The sequence below is a fragment of the Canis lupus genome, chromosome 3, assembly GCF_003254725.2.
Source record: "Canis lupus dingo isolate Sandy chromosome 3, ASM325472v2, whole genome shotgun sequence".
NCBI lineage: Eukaryota > Metazoa > Chordata > Mammalia > Carnivora > Canidae > Canis > Canis lupus.
The window spans coordinates 55269575-55281774 of NC_064245.1; the positions used below are offsets into that span (position 1 = coordinate 55269575).

General features: G+C 43.6%; 1 protein-coding gene across 3 annotated transcripts in view; it reads left to right on the top strand.

Moving 5' to 3' along the window:
• SH3GL3 (SH3 domain containing GRB2 like 3, endophilin A3) overlaps nt 1-12200 on the top strand; it is a 135768-nt gene that overhangs the window by 13096 nt on the left and 110472 nt on the right. The window contains exon 1 of one of the 3 annotated variants that reach the window (XM_049108511.1): nt 10887-11388. The exons of the other annotated variants lie outside the window; for them this stretch is intronic. Coding sequence (XP_048964468.1) covers nt 10998-11388 — 391 coding nt within the window. The 5' untranslated portion in view covers nt 10887-10997. Of the gene's footprint in view, nt 1-10886; nt 11389-12200 lie in introns of those variants that run through there. 3 annotated transcript variants of the gene reach the window in all.

Here is a 12200-nt window from a genome sequence, read left to right on the forward strand (position 1 = left end):
GGCAGAGGGGGAGGGAGACAAAATCTCAAGCAGACTTCCCACTGAGTGTGGAGCCTGACACAGGGCTCAATTCCATGAACCTGAGATCATGACCTGAGCCAAGCCTAAGAAACATACACTTAACTGACTGTGCCACCAAGACAGCCCATCAGCCCTTATTTCTTCTAGTGTGGTGATTTTTGTTTATTTGGTTTTTGCCTGTCTTTCCTCTCTCCTCTTAGGATCCTGATGACATGAATGTTAGATCTTTTGTTATAGTCCCACATGTTCCTAAGCTGTGTTCTTTATTTGCCACCCCTCTCCCCCAGTTTATTTCTTCTCTCTTGTTCAGATTGGGTAATTTCTGTTGTTTACCTTCCAGGTCACTGATTGGCTTCTTCTGTGTTCTATCCAGTGCTTGCTTAGGAGCTAAACATGGTTTCTGACAAGATGGCTCTTAGCTTTTGGTCTGGGAATGTTCCTGGAAACTTTGTTGGAAGGCACATTGGATGGAGCTGAACTGAGCATTTGTCCATGTGCTGTTGGGTTAGGCTCCCCTAAGGAGCTTGGCTGGCATCATATGGGAGCTGAGGAACGATCAGGTGTAAGGGCAGAGAGCTGTCAAGTCATGATACAAATTCGACAGTGCTGAGTGGGCAGAGCAGCAGAAGGCAGGCTTTGAAATGAGTGGGCAGCCTCACACGACTATGCAAACGCTGGCAAGAAATGAGGTGGAACTAGTGCTTTGCTTGTAGTGACCTATTTAGGAATATTTTAAGAAGAGGATGCAAAAATAGGTAGTTTCTAGAATATTCTAAGGCACATAAAACCCCTTCTTTGGTGCTCTCGTCAAATCATAAGTAAAAGTCAAGTGTCTTAAAGCAGATGTTAATAAATTTTTTATAACTCATAAAATTTGTTTTAAAAAAGTTAACCAACAGCTTTGAATTTGATCCATACTGGATTCCTATTAGTCAAATTAATGTCTTAAACCAGGTGTTTTTTCCATGAAAAGATAGTTGTTGTCTAAAGCACATGGTCATCCCTCTCCCTTTTTTTTTTTTTAAGATTTTATTTATTTATGAAAGACACAGAGTGAGAAAGAGGGAGAAGCAGAGACACAAGCAGAGGGAGAAGTAGGCTCCATGCAGGGAACCCAACGTGGGACTCGATCCTGGGTCTCCAGGATCACAACCTGGGCGGAAGGCGGCGCTAAACGGCTGAGCCACCCGGGCTGCCTGGTCATATCTCTTTAAGGTTAATTTCTCAATATGAGGGGATGACATCTGGACCAAGAGTGGTGTTGTACAGTTAGCATCTAATGAAGAAATTTCAGAGTGTAAATGACATATAAAATCCCATGGTTTGGCCATAAATAGCTAGGGTTTGGGCCATTGGAAGCGCAAAAGCCAAGAATTTCTTTTATTTATCTTGCTTTTTAGCAGTGGAGTCCTGTCCTGGGGACAGTAGATGGAAGCCCAGTTTTATTTTGGAGGAGCAGTAGTAGGAATGGGTGCAACTGGGGAGAATAAAGGAATTTCTCTTTTCTTGTCATTCCCTGCCTTGAGGGGGAGTTGTTAAGTCAAGTATGTTAAATGTGCCTTTCATTCCACTCCATTCTACAGTCTTTGGGAGCTAAACTTCCAGGGGCTGAGTCTATATTGATATTAGTAGAAAGAACTTGGATATGCAGAGGCTGGGAGTCTGCCTTTGAATAGTGGTTGTGCCAAAATGGTGGAGCTGCCAGCCATTTATTGCTGGTGAGAACTGAACGAGGGGGAGGGCCAAAGGGCAGGTAGCGTGGAATACCCAAAGAGCATGGGATTTGGGGTTGGGAGAAGTAGGTTTCCTGTATTTGCCAGGAAGTGTGACTTTGGGGGAGAGTAAGTTAACTCTCCTTGGGTTTGGTCCCCTCATCCCTAAGGAATAATGAGACCAATATCAGAGGTTGTTCATTGGAATATCCATGTAGTAAGTGTGTTTTTTTGCACGGATTCTAAGTAGGTACTTGACACAAATACATAATCCTCACGGCAACCTGATAAAGTAGTTGCTGCTTCTACCATGTTAACAAATGAGAGGGGCTCAGTGAGTGAAGTGTCTGCCTTTGGCTCAGGGCATGATCCCAGGGTCCTGGGATCGAGCCCTGCCTCAGGCTCCCTGCTCACTGGGGAGCCTGCTTCTCCCTCTCCGTCTCCAACTCTCCCTTCTCTCACTCTCGCTCTCCCTCAAGTGAATAAATAAAATTAAAAACAAATAAAAGATAAACAGCTCATGAAAAGCACCTGGATCTCCTTCCTCCCTGCATCCGAGTGTCTGCCTTGGGGTCTCATCCATATACCAGAGAGGTGAAGGCGTGTTCTCAAGTTCACAGAGCTTTCTCATCTTCCAGCGAGGGCTTGAGCTCTGCAATGATGAAGGCTTCTACGTGTGTTGCTTTTTCCCATTTAATGAACGTGATTTTCAAGAATGAATTAATCAGTGCATAGGCTGATAAATTGTTCTGTGCGGTCGGGAGGAAAGGTGTGCAGTATTTTTGTGTGCTGCCATCATTTTTAAAATAACAAGTAAAGCGAAAAGTTAAAGCCTATCTGACTCTGTGTATTTATATGCATTTTTAGTGTTCCTGTAGCAGATTTTCCAGGAACTACGCAAGGAGCACGTGGGACACGTTCCGTGAGCGTTTGCTACAACAAGGCGCCACCTGCTGCTTTGGCTCTTGGCCATTCTTTCCCCCCTATCTGCACAAGCCTGGGAGGTGTGTTATATGTGTGTGTTTTCCTTGCTCCCTTTTCTTCTTGTTCTTTGGCTGTTCCTGGATCTGAAGCTGGCATCCATTAACCCCCTGCCACCCCGACCACACACACACATACTGATTGTAGACCAGCAGACCATGCCATCGTCTCTCCTGGAATCTACCATATTTTCTGCTTCTTGACTATTTTTATGGCTTCTTTTGTTAATTGCTCCCAGTCTCATCGACATTCAGTCACTGGTCCTATGTAGATACTACTTCCTAAATACTCCTCCCACTCACACCGTCCTTTCCATCCTCCCCACATCCACCTGCTCCATGGGGATCAGGGACCTAGCCCTCTCTTTCCAGGGCTTCCCTGGGGTCCCCAGAGCCATTGGGTAGACTCTCAATTCCTTAACTTGGTGTGTGATGACCTTTCCTATGGTCCCAGACCCTTCTAGCAGCCCTCTGCTGGCACTCTCTAGCAGCCCCAGACTCATTCACTCCTTCACCTGTTCTATTACTTCTGTTTGGAAGGTTCCATTGCCATCTTTGGAGCCTGCAGAACTCCAGCTCACCCAGATTCTCTGTCTTCTTCCTCCTTCTTCCAAAGCCCCTGCTTGCCCTCACAACTCCCTGAGCCCTGATGCACACACACTGATAATGTCATGTTTATTGTGTGGAAATTATTTTGTGACTTCTTGTTTTTTTTTTTAGTAGATATTGTAAACTCTTCTCACGCAGAGTTCTTCAGAGATGCTTGTTGAGTGAGTAAATGATTGTTGATACTGCATTTTCTTCATGAGTTCGAGCTCACAACTTTTTTTAAATTTATTTTTTAATTTTTATTTATTTATGATAGTCACACAGAGAGAGAGAGAGAGAGAGAGAGAGAGAGAGAGAGAGAGAGGGGCAGAGACACAGGCAGAAGAAGAAGCAGGCTCCATGCACCGGGAGCCCGATGTGGGATTCGATCCCGGGTCTCCAGGATCGTGCCCTGGGCCAAAGGCAGGCGCCAAACCGCTGCGCCACCTAGGGATCCCGAGCTCACAACTTTTACAGAAATCTGAGGTTTCTAGATTCCCGGTAACTGGATAACTGAGGTGTTGTGGCAAAATTAAAATGCCCTTTTATTATTTTATCAGTTTGTGTTAGATATCTACTTTATTTGGAGTTTTAGCTTTTATAAGTTAGGAGTCAGGATTTCTAAAAATCTTACCTTCAGATCCAGGAAAAATGTTTTGCAATCAACCAATCTGTTATCTTGTGAGTATTGTCAGAGAATACTAATACTAAACAGCTTTACTTTGCAGAAATTCTGGGTCCTGTGCAAAATATTTTTAGAGGCAGGATCTCATTTCATCCTCATGATAACTCTATCAAGAAGGTACTTTGTTATGCCCCTTTTACAGAGGAAGGATTTAAGGCTGGGCAAGGTTAAATAAAACTTGTTCAAGGTTTTGCAGCTGGATCGTGGTGCTGTGAACTCTCAAGGACAGGCCTGTCTGATTCTGGGACAGTACAGTATGGTGCTTGTCACCATTGTGGAGATACACCCATTGCTGTCCTCCACATTCTTCTTCAGGATTTGTAATATTTGTATATGTTTCAAAATGTTGTCTTCATCATTCATTTGAAACAGATGTCATATATGTAGACTCTGGATGATACAGAAGCTTTAACCCAGGAGTTGGCAGACTATATCCTATTGGCTCAGTATAGCCCATTGCCTGTTTCTTTGTACAGCCTGTGAGTTAAGAAAGATTTTTACATTTTTTGTGATGATTGAAGAAAATAAGAAAAAAATAATATCTTGTGACACATGATAATTACAATTCAGATTTCAGGGTCCATAAATAAAGTTTAATTGACACATAGCCATGCTCACTTGTATACACGTTGTCTGTGGCCACTTGTGCCCTGTAATGGGTTGAATCATTGTGACAAGTGACAGCCTAGAGCACAAAGCCTGAGTTATTAATGTCTGGCCCTTTACAGAAAAAGTTTGCCAACCTTGGCTCTGAACTATAAGGCTGGGGAGTTTATGTACGTCGGTATGCACATTTCTTGAAGACCCGGACAGAGCACTGAAAACATTTTGTCCACATCTGCAATTGGGCTGTGCATTTTTTGGAGGCTCTCCAATCACTTAACAATTCTAATTCATCCTGGTGACCTGGGAAGGACTTTGCTCTGGAAATGCATTCTTGCCATGTAATTCAGGAGACTTGTGTGCTCAAAAGTCACCTGTGCTAATGCCTTCCCAAAGTGTAGAGCACTAGAGAAGAATGGCTGTAATATACTTGGACGAGGAATTAGAGGACCCAAGAAGTGTTTTTGGTTACAGGTTGCTTGGCACTTTGCCCTGCACCTCATTGTAATTCCTCACCAGGGAAACAGTACTTGCTCCCCTGGCTGGGTTCATTCCACTTCCATCATTGCCTTCTTGTTTTAATTATTCCAACTTTCTTTTGCCTTCTCCTTTGCATCATTTTGTAGGAGCCCCAGTGTGCTTTCCTTGCCAGTTCTCTACTTACTTTTCCCATGGCTCAAAACTGATTCTTGAGGGTGATGTCATTTCCATGTTTATCCTTCTTCTCTAGCATGACTTTGATTAAATATATGCATTTTAACTTGTGAGCCATGTTCTAAGGGAATTGATCATCATATCCCCTTGCAAGGACCATGGCCAGTCTTCACCTCACTTAGCCTGAGTCACTTTGTACGATACCAATGGAATGTTTTGGCTTCTGTTGCAGCAGGAGTGGATCATGTATGTGCTATAGGCTTTTTGGAAACTTCATGCAGAAATTATGTGAACCAGATGGTACCCTTTTGAATTGCCAGACATGCATATTTTAAAGAAATATGGTGTATTTATTCTCCTTGGGAGACTTAGAGGGGGTTTTTTGGGAATGGAAGTCAGCTGAAATTGCCATAATTGAAAAATTTTTTGGAGTGTGTCATCAAAATGAGGAGTGTAATATCAGAAGGCCAGCACAGATTGTTAAGAAACAAATATTATTGGATTTATTTAACTGACTTCACTGAGTACAAAAGCCCCATAGACTTAGGTAAAAGAAGGTATGTCATATAATCCACGATCTGTTTTTCCCTTGATAAGGCTATTGATCTGCTCACTTAGATCTCTTTGGCGCTTTGGGGGCTATGAGAATAGGAGTAGGAGACTATGTGGTCCCAGAGGTCCCAGAGGGAGAGAAAGAGAGCCTAGACATTTAATGGGATGGGGTCAAGTCACTCTGAGAAGATAAGACTTGGGAGCACTTGCAGGTCCCACCTGTGGGAGGACCACTGGTTTCCCTACAAGTGGGCAGGAGGTAGATCAGCCACAGCTCCCCCTAAGCCCTGAGTCTGAGTAGGAACTGCAGAAGGGGAGGCTGGATCCCGCTGCAGAGAGTGCAAAGGGCATTGCGGAGCCCAGGAGGTCCCGCCAGCAACGGAGAGCAGAGCCTGCCTGGCTCCCTGCACCAGCACCTGCTGGGGAAAGGCCTCCTGGTGCCTCAGTCTTCTTGCCTATAAAATGGACATAATACTTCACAGGGCTAATGTATGAATGTGAAGCTTACACCATATATGGTGTAGTTCTAACTCGTAGGCTGTGGTAAAAGTGAGAAATCACATATCTAAAGTGCTTTGCACATAATCTGTGCTTCAGCAGGTGGTGACTTTATTATAATGATCATTCGGCAGGGACTTGTATAACCTGTTGGTAAAAGGTTTGGGTTCAGAGTCAGGGAGACTTGATAGGAGTTCCAGCTCAGAGCTGTTTGAGCTCAGACAAGTCACCTCCCTTCTATAAGCTTCATCTGCTCTCTGTAGTGGGTGCATAACTGCTCTGATGGGGTGGGCAGGAACCCCAGGAATGAATGCCCTAATGCATGTCATATGGTGGCACGGAGCTCGGCACATGAGAAACATACCGTGATGCCAGCTCTGAGCTTTCTCAGCAGGCCTCTTGCCTGGGACAGAAAATCAAACTTTGCTCCTTCAAGCGAAATTAAGCCAAGCTTCACTGTCAGGCCTTACCCTTCACGAGAACCCTCTTCTGGGTCCTGGGGGAGCAGAAGGGCTCCTCGGGAGATGACAGATCTGTCAGCTCCTGTCTACCCCTCCACGATGCCACATGTTTCCATATGGCCTGTATTAAGTCCTGCACTTAGCACTTTATGATTTAAGGGCTACGTGTCTATTTTCAGGATCCTTCAAAGGAGAGCACATTTGGGATCGACACTGAAGGAACATTCCCTGCCATTTCATTGAAATTGTAGGTAGTACAGCTTGATGGGTAGAGTGTTTGGGGGCATGAGGTAGTATAGCTGGACTGTGTGTATTATTTTCTTGGTTTGGAAGGTCCCCATAGGCAGGCCTTGAGACAGAAGTGTCCAGAGAGGTAGTTTTCTTTGGTGGTTTTTTGTTTCATAGGGATCCCAGGAAAACCAGTGGGGAGGTGGAGACCAGAGATGGGGAGGTGGAGACCAGAGATGGGGAGGAGAAGGAAGCCAGTAAAGTTACCTCTGCTAGGTGAGTTACCTTTGAGGGCACCTGAGGAGGGAACCCCAGAGACAGTGTGGAAACCACCGAGAGTTATCCAACCAGAGACAGGAGGTTTAGGGCATTTATCTCCCAGGTGCCCTGGCCCTATTGGCTGGGGGCTGCCTGGAGGAGCACTTTCTGGCACCACCAGTGTGCCTGCTACTCGGGTTGATGTTCATGCAGCTGGGAAGCAAACAAAACCCAGCCTGAAAGTTGCAAGGGCTTGCAGTAAACAGTCTTGAGCGTCTAGAGGTGAGTCCCTGGACCACATCAGCTCCCTGCCAGTAGTAATTTTGCCTTAGACACCTACCATTTCTGTGATCATGGGTGTGCCATGTACCGCGCCTCAGTTTTTCCACCTGTAGAATGGAGGTAATGATGGCACTTCCTTCCTAGACTTACAATGAGAATTGAGTGGATATGTTTAAGGTACTTGGTAGAGTGTTTGCCATGTAGTAATTGCTAACTCAATAATAGCTTCTATTATTATACGATTATTCTTTGAGTTTCTTCAGGTTCTTTATCAGTGTGATTAAACTGACCATGTTCATTGTGATGTCAGATGAAAATCCTTTGAATGAAAATTAATTTTTTGCTGTTTCTCTGGATATCTAAATAATTTCTCCAGTGTTTATTTTAAAACTATTACAATGCAAATGAAAAAATGTAAGGTAAAAAAAAAATCCCCTTTAATCCTATGGCCTTTATGCCATTATTTTTATCTGTCTGTTTCTTTGGAGTTTGTCAGTATAAATTCATATATCTACATCGTTTGTTTATTTAGAAGGGAGGAAGGGGTAGAGAGGGGCAGAGAGAGAGGGAAAAAGAGACTCTAATGCAGGCTCCAATGCAGAGCCCGATGCAGGGCTTTATCCCAGGACCCTGAGATCATGACCTGAGCCAAAATCAGGAGTTGGACGTTCATCTGACTGAGCCACCCCACCCCATACACTGTTATAGAAATTAATGTTAACCATTTTTATCACTGATCTAAGATGTACTGTCCCTGTCTGGCAGATGAAAAAACTGAGGCACACAGAGATTATGTAGCTTTTCTCCAAGCACACAGGTGGCACTTCGTGGGGCTTCTCATGATGGATAAAAGCGGAATCCATGTTAGAAATGCATGTTCACTGGACCTGCTATCTTTCCTGGTGCCTGTTTGTTCTGTGTGGGGTAAGAGAACTAAGTCCTATCACAGAGAGTTGAAACGTGCAGAAATTATCTTTCAACGGCTAACTTTGCAATCAGGGGTGATGTGATAACTAGGAGATGAGGTGGGCATTGGATTTCCAGTGATTTGTCAGTTTTGCCCCACGTGGGTGGAGCTATATTTTGACTATTTTTGATACAGTTCACTTCAGAAATGGCTTAATTTATTCGTTTTTGACTTGAGTTCCATTCAGCCAGGCAAACATATTCTTTAAGAACTGAAATTTCAGGTTGGGAAAAGGGAACAATACAATGTTTTTATTTAATCACACATTTGAAAGAGCACAATATGCAATATGATGGCAGAGCTTCATACACTAAGGTTCCAACACTAGTGGGAAGGTCTGTGGAGACTCAAGGATTGATCCATTTTTTTTTTTTCTGAAGTAAATACCTTCTTTGACTTGTGCAGAGAAAAATGTGGTTTGAAATATGTGTGTTGAAAGAAAGCTGTTCTTGCTAAATCTGTCTTGCAGAGGTGATGCTCTCTGATTTGATATTTTCTGCTTGAGATAGTTCTATCTAAGAGATAGACACTGCAGAAGGCCATCAGAAGGGCTCTGGAATCTGAGATAGCGAAGGAGTTAGTTTTCTTGTTAAAAGAAGAGGACAGGGGTGCCTGGGTGGTTCAGTTGGTGAAGCATCTGCCTTCAGCTCAAGTCATGATCCCAGGGTCCTGGGATGGAGCCCCCACCTTGAGCTCCCTGCTCAGTGGGGAGTCTGCGTCTCCCTCCCCTCTTCCTCCACCTGCACACTGTCTCTCGCTTTTCTCTCAAATAAATAATTTTTTTTAAAGAGGACAATCGTTTCCAGCTTACTACCAAACAAAAAGATTATTCCAATTTATCTCGTCACTTATTGGTGGTGAGAGGGCCTCGTTTGTCACTTCCTGGCTGACATAGGTACTGTTTGTTCTTCTTTAAATTTAACCATTGTGATAAATGTAAACATATGTTGTGATGTTTGGACTTGGTATACTGATTTGGTAGATGTGCTATTTATACTTCTTCTGTTGTAAATTATAGTAAATCTTTAAAGTCAGGTCCTAGCTGCGCTCCGATTTTGTTCTTCTCCTTCAATACCGCGTTGGCTCTTCTGGTACCGTCACCTCTACATAGAAAACTTGAGAAACATTGAGTGTTGGTATCTACAGAATAACTGGCTGGGATTTTGACTGGGAGTTATTTTTACCTTTTATCATGAAAAAATTCAAACATACGGAAAACTGAGGAGAAACGTACAGCGAATACCTCGACCCCATCATGTACATCTCACTGTGAACATGTACATCTAGCCATGAACATCGTGAACATCATGCATCTCGTGGTGAACATCATGTACATCTTCAGTGAACATCATGGATCTTGTGGTGAATGTCACCTACACCTGCAGTGAATGTCATGTACATCTCACGGTGAACACTTTGCCACCTTGCTTCATCATCTTTTTTCTCTGAGCTATTTTAACAGACATCGTGACCTTTCATTCTCAAACAGTCTAGTGTGTGTGTCTGAGACGTCAGAGCATTTTTCTGCTCAGCTATGCTACCACGATCATACCTAGCAGTGTATCTTTATATCATCCGATGCCCAGCCTGTGTTCAGACCTGTACTATCCCCAAATGTTGTTTCTAGCCGGCCTGTGAAAACCACAGTCTAATCGAGGACTGGGTGTTGCATTTGGATGTTATACCTCTTAAATCTTTCTTTCTAAAAAAGTTGAGGTGAGATTCACATGACCGAGCTCAGTGGCATTAAGTACACTCACAATGTTGTGCGAATACCTCCTTTGTCTAGTTCCAGAACATTTTAGCACTCCAGAATACAACTGCATATTTTTTAATGCAGCTAACTCCCCATTCCCTTCTGCTTGATGACCACTGATTGATGGATTTACCTATTCTAGATATTTCATATAAATGGAATTGTTAAAAAAAATAAATGGAATTGTTTTGTGTCTTGCTGCTTTTATTGGCCATATTTTTGAAGTTCATCTGTATTGTAGCATGTGCTTTATTCCTTTTTATGCCTGAATAATATTCCACTGTGTGCATATACCTTACTTTGTTTAATCTGTTTATCCATTGATGGACATTTGGGCTTTTCCATCTTTGGCTATTACATATAAATAGTGCTGCTGTGAATACTTCTCTTAGTTAGTTTGTGCTGCTGTAACAAAATACCATAGCCTGGGTGGTTTATTTATTATTTTTTTAAGATTTTATTTATTCATGAGAGAGACAGAGAGAGAGAGGGAGAGACATAGGCAGAGGGAGAAGCAGGCTCCTCGTGGGGAGCCCTCTGCAGGACTTGATCCTAGGACCCTGATCATGACCTGAGTCAAAGGCAGACGTTCAATGACTGAGCCACCCAGATGCCCCTAGACCGGGTGGTTTAAACAACTTTTATCTCTCATAGTTCTAGAGGCTGGGAAATCCAAGGTGCCAGCAGATTTGTTTTCTGATGAGAATCTTTTTCCTGGCTTGTAGATGGCCACCTTCTAGCTATGTCCTCACATGGTGAAAGACCATGAGCTCTGGCCTTTCTTTTTCTTAGAAGAGCATTCATCCCATAACGAGGGCCCCATTCTCATGACCTTGTATAAATCTGATTACCTCCCAAAGGCTCCACCTCCAAATACCATCACATTGGAGCCTAGTGTTTCCACGTATGAATTTTGGGGGGAATACCAACATTTAGTTTATAACATTCAGTTCCCTTGTTCCCCAAAATTCGTACCGTTTTTGCATGCAGAATCCATTCATTCTATTGCAGCTACCCCAAAAGTCTTAATTCCAGCATCGACTCTAAAGCCCAAAGTCTCATCTAAATATCCTCTAAGGCAAACTCGAGGTGAATTTCATCCTGAGGCAGAAGTCCTCGCTGGCTGTGAACCTGTGAAACCAGGTAAGTTATGTGCTTCCAAGTTACCTGGTGACACAGGCACAGAATAGACGTTGCCACTCCAAAGAGGAGAAATCAGGAGGAAAGGGGTGTTTGGGTCCTCAGCATGTCCCAAACCTAGTGAGGCAAATACCATTAGATCTTAAGCCTTAAGAATGAATCCCTTTGGTTCAGTGCTCTCTGTCCTTGGGACCCAGCTGGGTGGTGGGCCCATCTCCATGACTCTGCCAGTGACAGTCCTGCCCCCAGGGCTCTGGATGGCTGCCATCTGGCCCTGTTGAGGCAGTAAACCTACCTGCACTATCCTGCCCCACTTTGAAACTGAGGACCCAGCCCTGATGGCTCTGAATTACCTTTGGAATCACTCTTGGCTTGTCTTGAGGAATAGTGCATGCTCACAGCTGAATAGCTCTGTGGCTCAGTCCTGTAGGATCTAAGCAAGCCTCTGATTTTGTCCTCAGACTCCTTCAGTTTGAACTGGCAGTCTTTCTGCTGAGTGGCTGATTAGTTCATGGTTCACACTCATGCCAGTCTCCTTACTGAATGGTTCTTCAGCCACATCATTAGTGATCTCTGAAAAACAAGCTTTTTCTTTCTTTCTTTCCTTTTTTTTTTTTTTTTTTTGGTAGTATGGACAGGCTGAGAATTTTCCAGATCTTTAGGTTCTGCTTCCGTTTTGCTTAACAATAGGTTCTTAATTTCTGTCTCCTCTCATTTTATAAGTACTCAGGAAGAACCAAACTGCCCCTTCAGTGTTTTGCTTAGAAGTGTCTCCAGCTTGGGGCTTCTGGGTGGTTCTGTTGGTGAAGTGTCTA